Source organism: Schistocerca serialis, chromosome 5 (assembly GCF_023864345.2).
Source record: "Schistocerca serialis cubense isolate TAMUIC-IGC-003099 chromosome 5, iqSchSeri2.2, whole genome shotgun sequence".
Lineage (NCBI taxonomy): Eukaryota > Metazoa > Arthropoda > Insecta > Orthoptera > Acrididae > Schistocerca > Schistocerca serialis.
Genome location: NC_064642.1, coordinates 346904505 through 346928027, shown reverse-complemented (window position 1 = coordinate 346928027; position 23523 = coordinate 346904505). Strand labels below are relative to the sequence as shown.

The following is a 23523-nucleotide window of genomic DNA, read 5'->3' as shown; positions in this document are numbered from 1 at the left end:
TAACATAGAAAAAGGAACGGTAATTGATGAAACGAAAGCCAGAGTTTGTCGCGACGTTAGAAACAAAGTACAAGCTTGGATATGGGAAGAACGGTGAAGGAGATCAGACGAAGCCATCCCGCCGTTAACCGATTTAGGGAAATCATCGAAATCCTACAAATGGATGTCTGGACAGGGGTTTGAATCCCGCAGCTCCCGAATGATACTCTAGTATCGTAATCACTGCGCCACCTTGCTTGGTAACAGCAGTGCGGGAGGCAGTGTTACAGATATGACTGTCTGAGCAGCCAGTGAGTGAACCGTGCTCACGACTGCTTTCTCCACCGGCAGAAAGGTCGACGGGTCTCTGTATTGCTGCCTGCGTCTCTCAAGTCAAGCTCTGGACCAACCACGTTGCCTTCGTTTCAGTTGCGTGGGTACAGTGTCGCGCGTAATTGTTCAGCCGTCTGTCTTCAGCAAACAGTTCTCTATTAAAAGACTCGATTATAGATTTGCTTGTCTCCCTGCTACAGTTTAAACTAGAGACGTAACGCAGCTTCACTATCGGTTCCGAAAGACCGGAACTTCTGATTGAAACTGCATACTAGATTTCGCCTCCGGCTCAGATAGTTCTGAAACGCATGTAACATCGAAGGTCATTGTCCAAAGGCTGAACTTAAAACAGCAACAATAACTTCCTAGCCATGTACCCGCGCGGTCGAGCGACTTTGCCGTCTCCACTAGAGAGGAAAGCCGCTGTTTACAAATCGATTCAGGTATATCCATTGTTGGAGAGTCTGTAGAATATCCTAATAACCTTGTGTTACAGGGAAGAGTTTTCCGGTTGAGGAACCAGCCGAAATTGCACAGTTCTAAGACACTGGACTCTTACTCTGAGACGTGCTAGTTCAAATCTCAATGCAGCTATCAATGTTTTGATGTCATATAATTACGTTTCAGTACATATGTATGCATACCCCAAGCACAGGACAGTGCACGTGGGAGCATAATGGTAGCAATTTTATCGATTTTCTTAGTATTGTATTCGGGTATTTAAGGGGAATAATGACTTATCCACGTAGGTTTGCACACGCTGTAATCTCTTCATATTTTTCTGATGATCCCTACGCGAGATAAGCGTGGATAGCAGTGTAGTGCTCTTCAACTACGGGTTGCCTAAATTTACCCAACAGGGCTTGACGAGAACTAAGTCTCCTTAGTTCCAAGGATTCCGTGTAGGTTCCCCAAGCATTTCTTGCATATAAGCGATTTGGCTACCTGTATAAGGCGAATGGTGGCGTGTTACACACACACACACACACACACACACACACACTTGGGTCTGGCCGTGATTCGTGCACGGACAGCCGAAGCTGTTAAGCCGACCACTCCCGTAAAGCGCGAAATCCGGGTTCGAATGCCACTCTGTACAAATTTTCATCGTCATTCCAAAATGCAATTGGTGGTTCTGCATATTCACAATTGCGAATACTTCCCCTCCATACCTTATACTCATATTTATTCTAGTTAGGGACCAAAATATTTTACACCAGATGATTAATTTCAGTATATGATGACAATCTTCAAGAACTACCTACAAACAGTTTTTTAATCACATTTAGCTAAGTTGTTTGGAACGACGTGTTGAAGATCATCATCGGTCATAGTCAGACATTAATTAGGGGGTGTAAAATATTGTAGTCTGTAACTGGAAGAAGTGTAACACTGAAGTTTGCTGCGACTATGTGGCATCTCGAAATGTACGTTAATTAACAAAGTCTTTTGAAATGTTGTGGTACAGAAGAATGTTCAAGATAGTATGGGATAGTATGGGTAGCTCGAATAACTGATAGAGGTTCTGATTCGGACTGGGGAGAAAATAAATTCATGGCACTAATTCGCTAAGAGTGGAGATACAATGGGCAATAATAGCGCAGACAAAGACTTGAGTTAGTATGCTGGTTCAAATGGAAGGAGGTAGCAATACGCAGAGCTGAAGCGGCTTGCACGTCGGCATGAAGAGCAACAGCAAACTATTCTTCGGACTGAAGACCACAACAACTAGAGATTGGTTTTGTCGTAAATGTTTGTGTACGACTAGAGCGAGTCGCTAAATCGTATCGAGATCTCGGAGGCAGCTGGCTACGTGTGCGCTGTCCTGTTTAGAGCCTTTACGTGGTCTGTCCCTTTCTCAGCAGCAGGACCGAACCGCTGAGGTGCGTGACTTTGTAGTAGAGGCGCCGACGCAGACTCATTACGGTACACTGTCGCCTCTCCACGGCCCTCGACGGCCCTAGCTCGCGACACCCTCTCGGCTTCCTCTTTACTTTGGATCCCCTCGGGCCGCACGAGTGGTTGCTTAACTGTAGCCTAATTTAATTAATGAGTACGTAATGCACCTCACCTCGCGTTAAAGTCGGGGACGCACCCCAAAAGGCCGCAGAGGGCACCTTGTCACCCTTCATGTAATCACTGCATTTTGCTAGTCAGTCATTGGCACAACTGGCACGAAGCTTGTACTGAACGTAACCATTAAGATTGCCTTCGACATATAACAAAATTCGCTTACACGCCGATTCCTGCAGAAAACATTCGCAGCCGTATGATTGTTGCGCCATCTCCACTAAACAAAGAGCTCTCCAGGCGCCTTCTGCGAGGGTATGCTGAAATGTGCCTCCGATTTTTTATGTAAAAAAACTCTGAAAACTTTTAAATAAAACAAACATTAATAACTTTCTACATATTTGTTCTTCATATCTACATATTTGCAACCCTCTGCCACTAGAGGGCTCCGAATTCTAGTGTGTAAAATGGCTGTATACGACGTAACCATGTCGTTGCGTGTAAAACAACGTGCTGTAATCCTTCAGCATGACAACGGCAGATCACGCACGAGCGCTGCGCCTCTGCAACACTCCGATGCCTTCGGCTCATTGTCATCGACTGTGCTCCTTAAAGTCCCAACGTGGCCCCATCCGTTTTTCATCTGTTTCCAAAACTTAAAGTACACCTTCGAGGACTTCACTTTGATGGTAACGAAGCTCCACCAGCAAAGTCAAACATTCTGCAGTGACAGTATCAACAAACTTATCTCTCATTGGGAGAAATGTGTTCGTCGCTAGGGTGACTTCGTTTAAATATGTAGATATGAAGATTAAGGATGTAGAACTTCAACATTTAAGAGTTTTTGTATAATAAATTCGGAGGAATTACATTTTCCGCACACCATCGTAAAAATCTAATCTGTTGTTTGATTTACTAACACAAGTGGGTCGAATCTTTACGAGGACAGACGGCAAAGCGTAGTTTACTCACTACTACTAGAGATCAAAGAGCATCTGATGCGCGACACAAAATGTAAAGTGTATGTTTCCGACAATATTGGTTGGAATATAGTCTTTGAAATTCTGAAGGTAGCAGGGGTAAAATACAGGGGGTAAAATACAGGGAGCGAGAGTCGTTTACTGCTTGTGCAGAAACCAGATGGCAGTTAGAGTCGAAGGGCATGAAAAGGAAGCAGTGGTTGAGAGGGGAGTGAGAGTTGTAGTCTATGCCTAATGTTATTCAATCTGTACATTGAACAAGCAGTGAAGGAAAGTAAAGTAAAGTTTGGAATAGGAATTGAAATTCAGGAACTACGAGGTTTGTCGATGACTTTACAATTCTGTCAGACAGTAAAGGACTTGGAAGAGCAGTTGAACGGAATGGATAGTATTTCGAAAGGTGAATGTAAGATGAAGAAACGCAAAACAAAGGTAATGGATGTAGTCGAATTAAATCAGGTGATGCTGAGGAACTAGGTTAGGAAACGACACACTAAAATCAGTAGACGATTTTTCTACTTCGGCAGTAAAATAACTGATGATGGGCGAAGTACAAACGTTATAAAATGTAGATGGGCAATGGCATGAAAAGCATTTCTGAAAAGATAAACTGGTTGACATCCAATATAAATTTAAGTGTTAAGACGTCTTTTCTGAAGACATTTGTCTGGAATCTAGCATTGTATGAAAGTGAAACATCGACGATAAACAGTTCAGGGAAGCGGAGAGTAGCAGCTTTCGAAACGTGGTGCTACAGAAGAATGCTGGGAATTAGATGGGTAGAGCGCCTAACTAATGAAGTGTTCAATAGAACAGGGAAGAGAAGAAATTTGTGGCATAAAGTGACTAAAAGAAGGGACACCCTCTAAGACATAAAAGGGATCATCCGTTTAGTATAGGAGGGAAGTGGTGAGGGAGGTATAAAAATCGTAGAGCGAGACCAAGGGATGAATACAATAAGCAGGTTCAAAAGAATGTAGGTTACAGTAATTATTCGGAGATGAAGAGGCTTGCATGGAGTAATGTGGAGAGCTACATCAAAACAAGTGATCAGACTGAAGATCACAATAACGTATTTCTGTTCAGTTTCGGTGTATACGTTTTTGTTCTGTAAGTGGCCTTTCCTTAAAATATGCTGTTTCTAGTCATCACATCAGGTGTAGCGACAGGGAAGGATATCTAGCCACCTTGTACCATTAACATGCAAAATCCAGGTTAACAGCCCAATCCGTGTAGATATGGGATAAAGGCCAAAGAAAAAGACAATATAGTTATTGCAAAGCATAAAAAGATGCTGATGCAGTGGACATACGAATTAATGAGGGCCGGATAAGACGTTTAATAATAATAATAATAATAATAATAATAATAATAATAATAATACAGTTAAAAGGAAGTGACGCTTGATCAAGGTCCGCGTCACTTTCATTCCGAACCAGACCTAAGGTCTGAGAAGGGAAAGAATAATAATAATAATAATAATAATAATAATAATAATGATAATAATAATAATATATGAAAAGCGCTGCCGCGAAGAGAGAAGGGAAGGTTTGGAGAGCGCGCTCGTTACCCGTGTGACAGCGGCGTCACAGCCGGAGCGCCTCAGCGCTTTGTCCGGTGCAGACGGGGACGGCTTTGTGGGCAGATGACAGCCGTCGCTTATCGTCTGCGGCCGGCGAGCGCGCCGCAGGCAAGCAGGACGACGACGTCGTGCGGCGTCGTGTTGTGTCGCGGCGTGAAGTACATTTCCTGCAGTTCGCTGGAGCGTGGAGCGCGCACCACGGGTCTGGCGCAAGCACGCGCTGTCGCCCACCTGAAGCCCTCAAGCGAGAGTAACGCGTGTTTACCAGTAGGTAACCAGTTTCCGTCAAGTCGTCATTTCCAAAGAACATTATTGGGCGTCATCGATTTGCTGAGAATTATGCTGTGACCTAATGGATACTTTCGTGCCAAACGTTTCGTCGGCGGACACACCCTCTGTAGCGCTGGAGATAAAGGTAGCAGAGATCAGGAATAAGGTCCGTATACTAGAGATGGGCCATTCGCGAACTAACGGGTCCAAAGGAACGGTTCACTAAGATGAACGGAAGGAGCGGGGAACGAATTCTAAGGAACGGTCTTTCATAGTTCACTTCGGTCGCGGCTTTCTACTTATAGTTCCCGGCAACGGGAAACCGTCGGTCTCGTTCTCGCAACTGCACGTCGGCCGGCCTCGTTCGCCTCGGTCACGTTCCCGTCTCTGCCTCGGCCTCCTTCGGCCGGACTCGTCCTTCTTCGCGTTGCCAGTCGTCGCAGATCCACTGCCGACTGCTCCTAATTAGTTCAGTGTTGAATTGTAGTAGTAGTAGTAGTAGTAGTAGTTGTTGTTGTTGTTGTTGTTGTTCGTTTCGTTCGCTGAGCACGCCCATTCTAGATCTGTTTCAAACCTTTTTTGTACTCCGAACTTCTGGTTCTTTTCGTATTCTAGTCAGCGTCCACGACCGGCAATTAAAATGTATTTTATAATTACGCAAATTACATAAACATTACGTGGTATATAATACATACAACTTTTCAGGTAACCCAACCCCATATCAGCTTATTTCACTATTTCGATAAACAGCAGAAGACATAAAAAGGCAAGTTTTTTCGTTATTACACATGCAAAGGAAGTCGGCATGCCACACACGAGTGGCCATTTGCCTTCTTTTTTTATCCAAGGTAAAACAGCATGTTTATTGTTTTGGAAGGCAGACCAACTTACAGCGGAATGAAGCCCGCACTCCATAATCAACTGTCCGGTATCACATTTTGTAAAGAGAATATGATAACTTCTGCAATATTACTTCAGTGCTACAGGGTGGCGAACGAAAAATCGGCCCCGAGTACTAGACTGCTCATTGTCGCCCACCAATCGTCATCTGCTGTTTCAAAGTTGTTTTCATTAGCTTATTTGTTATCTTTCCTGCCTAATTATTACATGTTTATCTTTTCTGCTCGTAGCGGTCAACAAATCGTGCGTAATTTGCGAGTATTCTGTACTCGGGGTCGGCTTTTTTTGCTCAACGTTATATTATTTAACTGCGATCAGCCACATAGCGCTACAGTTGGCTAAACGAGAGGTTTTGCAGAATCACGAAAACTACTTCTACAAGTGCGTGAGAATTCTGTAATCAATAAAAACTCTGTACTCCAGGGGGGAGGCAAATGCCCCCTCTTGGCGCCTTCCGTCTTCAGTCACCTATGCTACTAATTTTCAGTTTTTCATAAGAACCATATACCATGCCCAAATGAACGATGAAAGAGTAAAAATGAACGGTTCCCAGAAAAGGGCGATCACCAGTGAACTAGTTCCCAAGAATGAGAGTTTGCCCATCTCTGCCGTATACTTGCCTTAAACTCGCCAGCGGTTCCTATGACGTCATCTACGGGTTCGCCGTCTGCGTACGCTCGTAGAGTTGACTTGTCAGAGTACTTCACCAGAGTAGAACAGAGAGCAAGTACACAAGCTTTCGGGTATAACTGAGGACTCGCGGTAATGCCGCCACATACACAACTGTTGGGCACGAAGTTTATTATTAACCAAGACATTGCCGTATATTATTTTTGTGTGTAAAAAAAATTCGGAGACTGCCGTAAACTTAACATTTGTTTGCTTGGATGAAGTTTTGTTTTTCCAGTAATGGACTATAACATCGAACTTTTCATCTAATGGAGCAAATACGCAATAACTGCAGCTATTGTTTGCAATGCGCCTCTTAATTTTCTTCTTGTGCCCTCAATAATCTCTCAAAACGCAGCTTCATTGGAGGCAACCTTATCCCGAGAGTCGGTCATTGTCGGCCTGTCACTGTTGCACTGTAACAGCAAGATCGTCCACTCAACGTCCGTGCAACGCCACGGCGTGACACTCCTGCTCCCTGTACTAAGAGCGACCGAGTCAAGCGAATACGGAGCGACCGAAGCGCAACCACTCTGACTAGTCATACTCGCGGAATTAACGACGAGAAGAAATTGAGGAAGGAAGCCAGTGTAACACTGGCGTAGCAGTGGCGCCTTGATTTGTAACGTATGCAACCTGCAACATTATACTCGTACCCGCTTGTTTTCTCATTTGTAGTAGGTAGTTGATTCCACAACGTAAACTGCTTTAAAATGCAACTCAGTGTTCATTGCACTTACTCAGCTAGCAGAGACTGCCAGCAGTTTCGCCTAGTTGAGCAACTACAGTTAACATTGGGAATCAACTAACTACATGTCCATTGCCTCTCATGTTGTCTCACGCAGTAAGAGATGAAACATCTGACACAAAAAAAAGAACTCTTAGAACACAGCCTAATTCTCAGAATAGCGATGGCGCCAAGAACGTTATCAGTGGCCTTGGAAACATACATAGTATAATTATTTCTTGCTTTACTTTTTTCCTTGCGTAGTTGCAGCTACATTTAACATATTACAAAAGCGTGGTCATTTCTGTTCCTCTGTTCCCATGCCGTTGATGGACCGAACGAAGAAGAAATATTTTCTTTACCAAATGCATGTTAGCTCGAATTCTCTATTTCATATGCAGTAGGAAGTAACATTTTCCTCTGAATTAATTGACTGAAATGAATGGCATCCATGGGGATGAAATCAAACGCGCCCAGTGTCGTGAAACGATACCAGTGGATGCATTCAGAAATGCTTAGCCTGTAGTGTAATGAATATGTCGAAGGCCTGAAGATTTGTGTCAAACTGGGTTTTGAACCCTACCAGTTTTCACTGAAATATTTCATGTAATTGATTTCATTCACGATTACATTCACTTCATTGAATTATATCAATAGGTATAGCACTAAATATCCCTGAGGCAGAGCAAATTACAGTCCGCCTCTAAATCCTTCTACAGTAGCACGAATGCAATATACACCATAGAAAAACTCCAGATTTTAGCGTTAAAGAAGTGATCACTGCAAGCATCAGTGCAATGAAAATGTGTGGTCCAGAAGAGTACGGAAGAGGTTCAAATAGTGCCAGAATCGATATCAGGTCAGATGCATCCTACATTTTAGTCTTCTGTGCTGTTCACACATGAAGCGACGTTAGGGCATAATAGGGTCTTCAATATCCACAGTACGCCTGTTCTGCGTGAGATTAATCCACGTGTCACGCACGTTTACTCGCGCTTATCAATTGCGGTTCTACGTGAATATGTGGGCAGATACTGTTGGTGACTGTTTAACTGGAACATATCTCCTACCTAGGCCAATGAATGACAGACATTATTTCACTTTTCTTGCCAGAGTTGCTGAATGACGTGCCACGCGCTTTGTGGTTCCAGAATGACGGGGCGCCGGCACCTTTCCCTCGTCTGTGCGTCGATTCTTGAACGGACAGTTTCCAGAGAAGTGGGTGGATTTGTTGGTTGGTTTGACGTATAAAGGGACCAAACTACAGTGTCATCAGTCCAAGTAAAAGGATGTAAAAGTAATGGGGAACCACACAGAAAGATAACACGAAAGAACTGAACAAGAAGAGGGAAAATGTACATCTCTCTGTACTTCATCCCTCTGTACTTTTTCGTGTGACGAGAGATGTGCAACCTTGCTTACAAAACGCCTGTTCAGTCAGAAAAGGATGTTGTCGGATAGTGACAGCAGCAATAGCAGTTAAGGACACTTCTGCAATCTTCTACATCTACATCCATACTCCGCAAGCCACCTGACGGTGTGTGGCGGAGGGTACCTCTATCGGTTCTCCCTTCTATTCCAGTCTCGTATTGTTCGTGGAAAGGAGGATTGTCTGTATGCTTCTGTGTGGGCTCTAATCTCTCTGATTTTATCATCATGGTCTCTTCGCGAGATGTACGTAGGAGGGAGCAATATACTGCTGGACTCTTCGGTGAAGGTATGTTCTCTAAACTTTAACAAAAGCCCGTACCGAGCTACTGTAATCTTTTGGCTATGTTAAACGGAACATGACCCACTTGAGTAACTTTTGTTTAAAAGTCAGTGGAGCCATTTTTAACCTTTCCTCTAACTGAAGTAATTATGGTGATATAATTTTTTTGTCTCTTGGTAATAAAGTGTTAAAACTTGGTTGTGTTACTATTTGTCGTCATAGGAAAATGAAAACACGTTAGATAGTCTTTTTCATTGTTCCGTGCGACCTCCCAGAGTTTTAGTTTATTTCATCCAGTGAAAACTCCCTCTACCGGTTTAAAAACTTTTCGCAGGGAAATATTACGTTAGCGAAAAATATTTGTTTCGGTGTCCCGTGCAGCCTCCTAGAGTTTGTCGGTGTAAATAAATTTCATCGTGTAAAGCGGCATCAACGTGGACCACCCTGCCTACGGACTCATGGACGTTGTGAACGATAAAAATGAGATTACCAATTTTTTGTCTTCTACATGTAGCCTTTCTTACTGTAAAAAATTTAGTCCACAATGTCCGAAGCAGTCCAATATGTCTTCACAGACTAATTGTAACTGCTTGTTCACAAGGCTAACAGAAACAACGTGCCGCGACTGTAAAGACTTGACGTTTCAGGAGACCCGTGTCCTTTCGTCTTATCGGCTTTTCTTTCCTTGTTCAGCGAAATGACAGCTTTGTGCTTATAATTACAGTCGTTTTGTTTCTCAAAATAAAGCACGATCCTTGAACAATACTAATTACGCCGCATTGTGAAATCTAGCTCGGACAGTACCAGTGTTAAGCATACATGTGGGAGTAGGAAAGGAATTTACAAGTTTGGAGCTACTTTCACTGCAGAATTACTTGGATAGTTTGGGGGTGGAAGGCTTCTATATCCGTACGTCGTAAAGCACTAGCGTGTGCAGAAGTTAAATTTACCGTATTTACTATTTAAAAAAAGATGCAACAGGGAGAAATGGATGCAGACTACTGTGTTTGTCAACAGCTTTTCATTTTTTTCCAGCGGGCGAACAATTTTCCTGCTTTAATTCATAGGCAATTTAAAATAGTGTAACTAGTAGCTTTTTAAACTTCCTGACAGATTAAAACTGTGTGCCGTACCGAGACTCGAACTCGGGACCTTGCCCGCGAAAGGCAAAGGTCCCGAGTTCGAGTCTCGGTCCGGCACACAGTTTTAATCTGCCAGGAAGTTTCATATCTGCGCACACTCCGCTGCAGAGTGAAAATCTCACTTTAGTGGCTTTTTAGTTGATGTGAAAGCTTTAATTGTAGTGTGCGTCTCTGGACATTTGCGGTATCTTCAAGCAAAGTATCCATCTCATTGGCAGATTCTTCGCTACTCTTCAAAATCTGTAAACTGTGAGAGTTCAGTAGCCTCTACATTGTCAAGGTCACACTTTCAGATCACCTTGTAACTTTCGAAAGTTAGACGAGGTGCGTATCCAACTGATGCTGGTTCCATCGCAGATATTGTGCTGCCACCATATTGAAACTGTCTTTTGCTCACTTTGGTGTCGAAGAGTGTAAAAGCCAATGACAGTTTCTGTCTCGAAATAGCCCCTGTTGATAAACAGCAGTGGCGTCTGCAAATGGTCCACCAATGTTCTGTACCACATTATTTAGCCCCAGGTGCCAGACGCACATGTAGCTTTAGGGTACGAATTTTGTTCGCAGTGCGTTTCTTCGTGTTATGGCAAAGTTATTTTTTAGTTTCTTTTAATGAAGCTGATTTTAAACGAAAATGTCGATCTTACTTCACTATTGTTTGTTTCTTCATGCTCAGAATTTATAAGGCGTAAATAAATTCATTTCTGGGTGATTGCTTTCCTTCAAAATTTTACTGGAATCCACTTCACAGAACACTTTTCTGGTTTCTTTTAACTTTCGTAGTTACCGTAGAGTCCAAAATTGTTATGTAATGTCTTCGTAAATTCCACTGTAACTTCCTTCTTGAAACCTGTGAGTCACTCTCCTTCGCGATAATTCAGTGTCAATGAAAACACAAAATAATAGTTGCGCTAGAAGAGTAGGTTATCCAGTAAAATGAGAACTCGCTTAACATTCTTGTATAAGTTAGGTTTGTTCCGTAATAATAAACATCACTGTATTAATATAAATTCAGAAATGCTGACACGCTAACTAAAGTCGCTTTTGCAAAGACAATTTCTAAAATTGCAAGTCTGTGCAGCGTTTTTGATCTGCCTGTTTTTCTGTTCGCAGTTATTCCTGTGGAGAGTCCACAGGGAAACAAGGAAGAGCCTGTGGCGAACGGCAACGCCAAGAACACCAGGCGACTCATCAAAGTCGACTTCTCCGTGCTGCAGGTAAGATGGCGTCTAGTTCTATGCGCTGCTGTCAATGGACTATAACGTTCCCATCCAGCAGGACAAGCAACCGCGTCTTTTTTCTGCATTGTTTTCCTCTGGTTTAGATTTGCTTTCACTGGAATGTTTCTTTTTTCCTGTTCCATTGTACTGATATTTTCTATTTCGCTGAAGAGCATAAACACACAGAGTGCGTGGAATATATTGTCATTTTCTAGAAATAGTGATCCCATCGCATAATGTCGAAAAGTGTGAGAAGTTGTGTTCGGATTTGCTAGAGGTAGAGAATCATGAGAATATCCTGTCAGACGAGGGCTGCAGTCCCTCACTGCTAATAATCGCAGTATAAATATTTCTGTTTTTTGTGTACAAAACAAAAAGGGCACAACGATGTTCAATCAACGACTAGAGAATCGGCGTTTTGAATTGCTTTTGATGATTAACGATATAATTCTGCCTTAGGAATGAGAGATTTAGTGATGGGCACTGACAGGCACAGTTCGCAATTTGCGCATTGAAATAGTGATTCTGGATTAAAATATGAAATTTCCAACTTTTTCATTTGCTTTTTGTGTGTCAGCGAGTTCACTATGTTAGTTCAGTTAGCGTTACAAGCGAGTGCTGTTACTCATTTTCCGTCTTAGTACTTTTACATGCTGTGCTTTTTTAAATTTTTCCTTTCTGGATGTCAGAGTAGCGTGGATGCAGTGGAAAAGTGGCATCATTGAGTATAAATTAACATTTCCACAAAGTCGTTCCTTGAGGCAGGTCAGGATTTTAAAAGGGCACCCATATTCATATCTGATAATAGCAGAACCTGTAATGTGATTCGAGTCTCAAATCAGTACATGATGATATTCAGTTTAATCTCGAAGTTGTCAGCTGTTAATTTGTTCCAGCTAGAACAACGCAAGATAGGATATAAATGTGGTGGTAAGCAAAACACCGTAGATGAGTGTATAAACGGTTTCCATTTCAAATTGTTGTATATGGCACCTTCGTGGCAGGTGCTGGAAAAGTGTTCAGAAAGGAAGAAATATTATCCCTAACAATGAGCTACTGTAAGTCATTTTGTTTCCCATTGAATAATGGTGGAGAAATTGCGTATGTTGATGCTAGAGTTTATTTCGATTTTGCTCACAGCCATTGATGCTCTTCTATGAAAATATTTCTTGCGTTTCATTAATGGCTGCATCCTCCTCCTTTCGTCAACACATCAGTCCAATAACACTTATTTATGTTTCTGTTCCTTTGACAACACGTCGGTGCTGAGCTGTTAAATTCTCACAAAGGTATTTAACTCGTATAAAAATTATCCCTCTGCGTGAATTCAATATACATGTTCTGGAGACAATAAGTGCACGTAGTATTTTTCTCTGTAGTGAATGTACTCTACATCTACATCACTCAAACATTGTGTTCAGTTTTTAAGCTGGTTGTACCTCCAAATTTTGGTAATTTCACAGACTATGCTACGTACAATGAAATAGGTTATATTAGATCATTTGGCCATTGAGGCCGATGATGATTATTGCATGGGATGTGAGGGCGAATTTCTTTATTTCAGAAACAGAACGCAAAAACAATTTTAGTTCATGTTTTTCAAAAGCTTTAACTCCTGCACTCTTTCGGATACATAACATTCAAAATATCGGTAACAGAGGACAAACCCTCCTCTAAATACATTCTGACGAACATAAGCAACACATGGAAGGCAAATCCGAAACACAAATGTTACATGTTTTTAAAGAAAACGTGTCTGCTTTATAAATCAGTTTTTCATTTTTTTCCCAAAACATTTAATTGAGCTTGTTGTGCTATAGTGTTTTTCGTATGTGGGCTACTGCGCAGCTTCAAAACGTTGTCATGACTCAGTGTAGCGTACAACAGGTTAAAGCTTATTTTGGCAGTTGGAGAGTCCATGGAAAGGGAGTAGAATTTTGGAAATCTTTTGCTTCCGGAGTGTGCTCTAGGGAAAGGCGGGGTACACAGGTGAAGTGGAAAGGCATCATGGTACTAGTATTGTGTAAGCACTTTTTCACGTTAGTTGGTAACTTTTGCTGCCAAAAGATTCCACATTCCGGACTAAAACTGTACTAAGAAAGTTTTTGTAGATTGGTGATATTCGTTTCTTGCAGTGCTTTCTGCATATAAAAAAGCCAAGTCGTACCTTGTTTCAAATTTATAAATTTGACTGCCTCTCACGGATGGTTCCTCACGGCCGAGAAATACTCCAAAGTACCACATCCACATATTGCGTAAGGCGATAAAAGATCCCAGACAGCTGTTGCCAGATTTCGTCCGAGAAGTAGAAAATAACTGCCGTCAATACTGACTGAAAAGCTGAAGTCGCCTAGAATAACGGCAACAGTGGGGCGTAAACAAAATCTCGTTACGGGACTGGTCATGCTGGACGGGAAAAGCATCCGCGCAATGCCCACATTGTAACTGTAGCGGATCTTCTCTAGCTGAACGGGCTGTAGCGTAAGCACTGAGCAGTTAATACGAGCCTTGGATTTGGCGACTGGCGCGTGTGATGGCCAGTTACGACACAGACGGGGCGAGATCGGCTTGCAGCGTGGCGGCGGCGGCGGCGGCGGCGGCGGCACCGGCAGCGGAGGTGCAGTTTCTCCAGCCCGCTGCGCCGCCCCGCCCTCGCTGAGGCCAGCCACTTTCACGCTCGCCGGCTGTCGGCTTCGTCTTGTTGGCCACCAGCCCCGGAAAACGCCGGCCGACCTGCTCCCGAGAAAGTTCTGCGGCCGTCCACGAGAACACCGGAATGGTGTCCTGCCGCAGCGGTACACAGCCTTACGACGCGGCCACCGGTAGCAGCAGTTGAGAACACCGTCACCCGGTAGCTCCCACAGACCCTCATACACTGAGGTGACAAGAGTCATGAGATACCTCTTAATGTCATGTCTGACCTCGTTTTGCCTGTCATAGTGCAGCATCTCGACGTGGCATGGACTCAACAATTTGTTGGAAGCCTCTGCAGAAATACTGAGCAATACTATGGTCGTACATAGTTGCGAAAGTGTTGCCGGTGTAGGATTTTGTGCACGAACTGACCTCTCGATTACGTCCCATAAATGTTCGATTTGCCATAATAAATACACACAGACTTGCTGCACAAGTGTGTAAACAAGACGTCGTTGAATCGTCAAAAGGAACGAGGTGCACTCTAGCCACGGTATTTCGAACCTCAACCGCTGTGCAATAACTAGAACTAAGCAGTACAGTAATAAAACACAAATTGTACAATACTGCTGTGACCTCACGAATTACGAATCGTTTCCATAAGAACTAAACTCTAAACTGTGAGGTCGTGATACTTACTAAAATTATGCGCCTAACTCGGACTATTCGGGAGCCTTGTTTTGACGGGCCAGTGTTCTTATAGACGGAGTACTCTATGCGCGGCTGAAGAGCCGCACCGTTACTATCCCTATCTTTCTTACATTCTAAACCTACCAGAAGTTGTTCTGCATATCTCGCTGCAATGACACTCCTTGCAGAAAGACCGAAATGGTGGTTAAGCGTTGCGACACTGGAATCGCATTCGGAGGGGCGACTGTTTATATCTGCGCCTCCCTATACAGGTTTAAGTTTTCCGTGTTTTCCCTAAATTGCTTAATGTAAATACCGGCATTGGTTCCTTCGAAAAGAACACGACCGATTTCCTACCCTGATGGGAGCATGTGCTCTGGCTCTAATGACATTATTGTCGATTGACGGTAACGTCTGATCTTCCTTCTCCTACGCTTCAATTCCCTACCCTCTTCCTTGATTTCCACGCTTCCCTACAATTATCTGCCTTCCCCTTCAATTAAATTTCCTTCCTTTCCCTTGCACTAAAGATTAATCACTGAAATGGCTTTGCTCTTTCCTGTTTGAAGACAAGTATTGTTCCGATACTAGTACTTGTGGAATCCTGCCCACTCGTCTAATATAGGGTGGCTAGGAAGCTGTTTTGTCGGATAGCTAGACAACAATCCAAGCAATCATATTAATGGTTTTTTTTTGCAGTAAGTAAATTGACATTACTTAACTTTGCCTTTTTACAAAGAGGTGTCGCATGCAATTGGCGATATATAAATAATGCATGTCGTCCGATATACACAATTTACATGCAAGCAATTAATATAGATCACAAGTCACGGCTCGTCTTCTAGTGAGCTCTTCTAGTGCGGCTGAGGCTAGCTAGAGCTGCCGCTGCTGTCATGGTGTCGTCCTAGTCAGCGTTCTATTGGCTGCCGTCGTCTCACGGCACCCTCTGCCGTATCGTTCCTGGCCGACGTGCCGGCGCTTCATGTTATGCCGGAACAGTACTGTTTTTACATTATCTTTGAATCATCATTACTTTGCTGATGTCTAGAGGGTGCTCAGATGGTGTCAACATGCACTCAACGGAGATTCGCTGAGTGTAATCTCGTGCATCGACTGATTGTGTGACTGTGACAGTAGTTTCGAGCGAAGATGTTGGCAGCGTAGGAGAGCTCTGAAGCCTTACTGCAGACAGAGGTTCACATCTGTGTGTTCTTCAGTTCTTTCTGGTTGAGCAGAATTTAGCGGTGCTCCTGCAGATACCTATAACTCTGTCTATACCCTTCGTATCTTTGAACGTAGATGTCAGCAGAAAAAGAAACTGAAAAATATGTGGGCTGAGGAGCAAGTAACCCCTCTTCCAGAATTAGGTTAATAATCGTATGTGAGAAAGTAATGTTGTGTCCTGATAGTTAAACAATGGCAATGTTTTGTGAAACTTTTTTTCGAAATATTTTTGTTTGGAACCTGCGTTTGCCAGATCATCATTTTATGCGGCGAATTTGATAGCTTTATAGTTTGTCTTACGAGATGAGTTAATTCAATTGACGATCTAGTATATTGCGTTTGTATTCGAAAACGTAGTTGGGTTCATGGGGAAACAGTATGCGCACATCACGCCGCTGTCTGGATAAGATCAGTATGTGATTTTTGTGTCCACCTGTCTCCCATAGCGAATAAAACCCAGTAATGGATTTCCAGTATGCTGGATTAATAACGAGACTGCAACTTGTGTTAATCAGTTTGAGGTAGAAAATAGCAGAAATTGCAAGATTCAGTTCTTTATTTAATTGATGCCTTGTTTCGAGTTACCTAAACCCAATTGTATGTTTGTCATACCAGTGTTCGTAGAAAAACTTTGATATTCGCGTATGTAGGCTACAATCTTAACACAGTTTGCATGCTATTATGGAATATACTATTCATACCACCAGTTAAATGAGAAAAGTGAATGTTGCAACTTCGACTGTTTCCTCCATAAACACCCAATAAGGTATAGTCGAAGAGTACGCAAGTGCTTCCACGTTTCCCGCAAGAGACTTACGTGTTGTCTTTAATGAACTGTATTATTAGCACCTGTGCGGAAATTGAATAGGGCTCCTCAGACAATCTACCTTTCTAACCATATTCATATTAAAGTCAAAGCTCTTCTTAAGAGACCATAAACCTCTCGTTACTGTCATGTGATCTGTAAGTCGTCAAAGAATTGGCCTTGTGCCACAGTATAATCGAGGAACGTATTGTGTTGCGCTCCTATTGTTCTCCTAACGCCGACGCTGTGCTTTATAAACCATAAAGCTATACTGGGAGTCAGAGATGACGTCACGAGTTTGAAATTGACGTTCCCATAGTTTTCTTCAGAGACCGCATTCGAAAATATGTCTAAAGGGGGAACCGGTTACAGGGACAATTTTATTGTTAACTCAAAATGCTTTCGCACTTATCACTCCCAGTAGTTCGCAGTCTCCTCGCTTTTCCTCTCCCACAATTCTTTCGCAGCTCTCACGTCCTTTACTTTTGTACTGACTCGCGTGACGTACGTGCCGGATCGGAGCATGACTCCAGCATAAGGTTGTGTGTTTCGGTAAACTGATGAATATCAGTTTCCTCGCGCCACCTCTGAGCGCCCGATGGGGAGCGTGGAAGTAAAATCACGTGCTGCCAGTGGCCCGCGACGAGACTCTCTCTCTGGCTTTGGCTCTCAGCTCGGCAAGACGTCTTTTCCTCTCCCCTCTCTCCTCTAATGATCTCCGTACTCTGTACCAGAACTCTCTTACCAAGCAAGACCTACCGTGTCCCTCTTGTGTATCTACTGTTTTGTTGCCAACTCCAGGGCGCGCCCGAATGTGGTCATTATAACTGAATATACTTTGAATGTTGAATTGTAAGCTATTTTTTCCGTGTACGTTTCGGTTTTAAGCCCATTTCCCTGACCTTCGTCACAAACATTATTTGGAACTGGTACAGTGTGTACTATAATCGTGCGAAAAGTGAGCAAAATCGATAAGTCGCTCTGCCTATGCTCCCCTTTAGTGCCTTGCCTGTGATAGCAGTCTGGAATACTGTTTCCATGGCAACACGCGGAAGTTGAGCTGCGAGTGGATGGGCGCAGTCGCCCGTGGGCGTGTTTACGTTAACGGTGTGCTGTGCGCCTGTTCGTGCCGACTACCGCCGGAACTGCGCCCAAGGCCAGCCCCGTCTTTTATCCCAGCTTGTCAACCAGAGTAATTACTATTCACGTAGGGGGGTAACTGCAGATAAACAAAGTAATTGCACAACAAACATTCCTTCTGGCAGGTCTTTAATTTCGAAACGGATCGAAAGGGGGAGGATGCTAGATGGAATGAGAAGGCGTCTGGCAGCTGCTCAGGCGCAGGAATCTTTTCGTGTTTCCATCTAATGTTTATAATCATTTGTGTGGCTCGTCACGTGTCTAATAACTGCATTGTGAGCCGCCTTATGACTTGCAAAGTGGTTGGTTTTAATTCACAGAATGCTTGGGTATAGGGTGACAACTGTCTCATTTAGCTGTCTTGTTGTTCCTCGTCAACTTTCGTACACATACGGAGACATGAACCCTAAAACACTAAACGGGAGGGGGGGGGGGGGGAGAGAGAGAGAGAGAGAGAGAGAGAGAGAGAGAGAGAGAGAGAGAGAGAGAGAGAGAATATGTTACATTGCTACATAGTAAAATGTACTATTCCAAATTCGATTCAAAGGAAATGAAGCTTATAGGTTATGCGTTACTTGATTACGGTTAACAGATCTCCAGTGCTACGTTACATACCAAATTAAGCACAAATGCCCCGTTTTATACTCTGCTGCAGTCGTAAATTTTATGAGGGTGTAATAATTTAGGGTTAAGTTTTAAATATCTGGAACGTATTGTTCTGCAGTGAACTGCGATGACATTTTAGGTGGGTTACAATCTTGATCATGTTGAGCTCCACAGGTGTCTGATGCTAATAGTAATCATTAATGAGAACCACCGCAGCTGCATTGATACAAATTTATTGCGTCACGACCGCTTTCGTTCGTTAGAACGTCGTCAGGTTGCTTACCGGATTGTACCAAAATCGTGTCTTGTGTAGCATTGGAGCCAAAAACTGAATATGACGATCTTATAAGCATCCTGCAGACCGCCTGACAATCATGGCGAGCGTGCTGTGCACACTATAGTCGGTGTACTCTAATGTATGCCTACCATTCTGAATTCAGTCCCATACTACGGAAGTGAAAGTCAGACGCAGGTTCAGGACTCTTATGTTGAAGTACAGGAAAAACGTGCTGGAGGTAGTTTGCGACTGACTTCCTCCGGATAACGAAATGTCACCCGTGTACGTGTATCGCAGACCAGCATATGCAGCATCAAAAGCATCCACACGATACAGATGGAGGGGTGACACTTCATTTTAAGCAACGACAGATTATTGTGATCCTTAAGACATGAAAGGATTAGTTAACATGTGCAATTTCCGGGTGTCACGCAGATACATAAATCTACGCTTATGACAGAGCAGTAGACATTTTATGGAGGCGGGATAAAAGCTTACGAAAACACTTAAAAGCTTGGACCTATACTGTGTAGAAAACAACTTTAACCACTCTCTAGTTTCATCTGCAGAACCCGCAGGCCTCAAGGAAAAGACAGCCTTATTGCGAGGTTAGATACTGGAGCACTGTACATATCCCATTTACTTGAAAATCAGCCTAGATCGAGATTCCACTTCCCAGAAACATTGTTCAAATAAAAGTTGATCAGTGATAGAAACAAATACTTTAGAAATTAACCAGCAAAACTTTGAGAGGTAAACCATCAGTTGTGAAAACTACAGCTTTACCAACGTGCTTTGCCAGTGACGAGTACGCTTACTCAGTGCGGTATAAATCAGCACATGTTAAGAAAGTAAACTGTGCCAAAAAGATTGCAGATTGCTAAGTGGAAGCCTACGACCGACCAAGTCTGAGAAACTGTATTGCTTGGCTGGCTTCGCACCTCCGCTTCATAACATACAACCAGCCCCTACAGGACTGAAGTCCAGGTACGGTATTATTGGTTCTATTAGAGACTTCAGAGTAGAAGCAATTTTCCGATTGGAGACGTGGGTAAAATTTAAATGACGCCACTCGATCCCACAATCAGAAGAAATTTCAGCTATACACGAGGAGAGTTTGTACCACTTTGGGATCTCTCAGATGACTTCTATGTGATGTTGCCATCTATAGATGGGGTTTTCTAGACGTTCCAAGACCCTGCCAATGTGGTGCATCATTGACGGTGTACATATTGGTACATTTTTGTCCCGGTGCACTGTACGGCGTTCCAAGGAAGAGCTTACATCACCGCAACTCTGGAAGGTTCGTGGCCAGTTTTGTGCTAAACTGTATATTGCTTGAACTGCTGGTCATTTATTACTTTGTAGTTAATTACGATGTTGTATTGCAATATAGCTGATGCTTTTCTTACTGTTAATAATAATAATCACGTGCGTGACTGTAATCAGTGCTTGTACCATGTGTTGCAGAGTAATATTCTGTTTACGTTGTAGATGAAAGGAAGGGCGAGAGTAGAGGCCGATACTGGCACATAGTATATTCTCTCGCGGTGCATCAGCGGCACTGTCACAGTTCACACCCCCATCCGTCGGACAATTCGGCATCGAGTGCCACATGTGTTCACTCCGTGCGATACTGCGGCGACCTTTAGAATGTAATGCGTGACACAGCCGCTAAAACTGGTAATCAGAAACTTAACGCCACCACCTCTCCTACAGTTTCCAGCCAAAAACTGGCGGTGAAATTTTCTTCCACCGCCAAGATGCCTGCAGTTTGTCTACGGAAGCGACTCCTAACCCATTGCCCCTTAATTTCCTCGCTGGTTTCCTTCATAACGCTCCAACTTTTGCCTTAGGCGCGTGTACAGATCGCACGTCGTCCAACATGGTCATCGTTATCGTGAGTAAGCTTGATGGTCTAGTGGTTACGCACTGGAGCGCCATTCCGGAGGACGGCCTAATTGCTGTCCCATCTTTCCGCCAATCCAGCCTTGAGATTAATGACCTCATTATCGACGGAACGAAAGAATTCCGCCCCACTGATCAATATCCAACTGATGCTGTTCGGTTTTGAACCCATGGGGATGATTATTTTCTGTCTGTCGTTTTATTACTCCCTACAAAATGTTTTCACCCATACTAGACTACTTTGATTGTAATGTTTATGAAGTTCATAAACTAATGTACTACTTCGACTGATTTCTCTAAGCTATTTACGTTACTCACAGACGAATGTATTTGTCACACATTATTTAGCTATGAGATTATGTTCAAGAGACGGTCATCATTCTCCGTGTACAGAAAACAGCTGCAGATGTGGTTATTTTATTATTTTCTTTCTGATGCAGCGGAATACAGCAATAGTGAAACATTGCTGTGCATTCGGGTTTCTGAAATTTACTGCGTTTTATTAGAAGTTTTCGTTGGATGCGTTTTCAGTTTCTTAAGCGTACTTGAGGTACGACAACCACTCTAAAATGTGCAAAACAAAAACTATTACCAATCGGACAACGTGGAGCCGTGTGGAAAAAGCGACACAGGCTTTCTACTCGCTGTAACTCAGCTGGCCTTTTGTACGACGCAAAGTAATACAAAACCCATCCTACGGTCGTCATAGAACGAGACAAAGACTCTTCGAAGGCTGCCATATTTAAATAATTTTAAATATACATTATTGGTGATAAAGGCAGTGGACTGGCGGAGCTGTCATTTATTATCAGGTGTTTCATGTGGAAAGGTTTCCGACAATGGAAGTTAAGACTTTGATCGCGGAATGTTAGTTGTAGCTAGAAGCATGGGACTCTCCATTTCGGAAGTCCTTAGCGAATTCAGTATTCAGAGATCCACAGCGCCAAGAATATGTCGAGAACACCAAATTTCAGGCATTACCTCATCGCGGACAACGCAGTGGCCGACAGCCTTCACTCAACGTCCGAGAGCAGCGGTGTTTGCGTAGAGTTGTCGGTGCTAGTAAAATAGTTACACTGCGTAAAATAAGTGTAGAAATCAATGTGGGACGAACGTATCCGTTAATGGGCTAAGGCAGCAAACGACCAACCCCAATGGCTTTGCTAACAGTGCGACAAAGCGTGCAGCGTCTCTCGTGGGCTCGTGACCATGTCGGTTGGAGCCTAGACGAATGGAAAACCGTGACCTGGTCAGATGGGAGTCTGTTTTAGACGGTAAGAGCTGATGGTAGGGTTAGTGTCGCGCAGATCCCACGAAGCCATGGAACCAAGTTGTCAACATGGTACTGTGCAACCTGGTAGTGGCTCTCCATAATGGTGTAGACTGTGTTCATATGGAATGAACTGGATCCTCTGGTCCAACTGAACCGATCATTGACCGGAAATGGTTATGTTCGACTACTTGGAGCCCATTTGCTGATATTCATGGACTTCATGTTTCAAAAAAAAAAAAAAAAAAAAGGGGGGGTGACAATCTGCCAAGTCACCTGGCCACAGTTCTTCACGATTGGTTTGAAGAACATTCTGGAAGTTAGTCAATGATCTTGCCACACATTGAATCCCATCGAAAATCATGGGACATAATGGAGAGGTCACTTCGTGCAGAAAGTTCTTTACCGGCAACACTTCCGCAATTACTGGCCGCTGCAGAGGCAGCATGGCTCAGTATTTCTGAAGGGGCTTCCAACTACTTGAGTAGTCCTTGCCACTTCCACTTGCTGCACTACACCGGGAAAAGGAGGTGAGAGACAACATTAAGAGGTATCCCATGACTTTTGTCGAATCAGTGTAAATATGGGCTTGCAACGAGTTCTGCACGGCTCATCATTTTTCCGTGTAGAATAGCAGAACAATTAGACCCAAGGAAAAGACTTGATATTTTATTTGAAGAAATTTCAGCAGGTTATAAGATATATTCGTATGATTATATTTCTGTGCATCTTCTCTTCGTGCAATGCCCCTTTTACACAGCACCTTTCTTGTCCCTTTCGACTACTACTGGCAAATGAGTCTACAGCGGCGCCCTAGCTGTACTGAGTCTCGCTTGTTTATAGTGGTCATTTTCGTTTACATGACAATGACAAAATTCTTTGTTTTGAGAGCTGTCTGCTGTGCATTTTTGCGCCTGAACAGTGTAAGGTTACCAAGGACTATCGTTTTTACGAAAAAACCGAAATACGTTAACATAATGTAGGAAAAAGCAAGGATAATAGTTTATCAGTGGCCTATACAAAATTCACAGTGGATGTTCTTAACAAAGGTCGTATGGTAAAGTCTCCACTCCTGAAGACTAAAAGAACAGATCGTCCTAACATTCCAAAACAGCACATTTATCTGCTAGAGAAAATGTAGCCTTTAAAGCACATCAGACAATTTTGAGAAGGCAGTAAACAGCGCTTTCTACATTATCCTTCTCATCATCTTTTCTTGTCGAGTGCCAGATAACAGTGAAAATTATTTTCCTCGTTAAGTAATTATAACTTTTTTACTGTTGAAGTAATTTTCATTAAAGCACTTTCATCTGTTTACGTTCTTATTTATGTGTAGTGCAGGCTTTTCTTCGTCCAGGTGCTAAAAAGCGCAAATACCTTTCGCTTTCAGTCATTTCATCTATTACAAAAGAACGCCAGTAGGAAAAACAGACTTCGTTCAATCTTTTA

The 23523-nt window shown here is 43.1% G+C and overlaps 1 protein-coding gene across 3 annotated transcripts in view; it reads left to right on the top strand.

Moving 5' to 3' along the window:
- LOC126480722 (protein spire) overlaps positions 1–23523 on the top strand; it is a 797250-nt gene that overhangs the window by 682986 nt on the left and 90741 nt on the right. For all 3 annotated transcript variants that reach the window (XM_050103982.1, XM_050103983.1, XM_050103984.1), the window contains one exon: positions 11414–11517. In XM_050103982.1, the coding sequence (XP_049959939.1) occupies positions 11414–11517 (104 nt within the window). The remainder of the gene's footprint in view (positions 1–11413; positions 11518–23523) is intronic.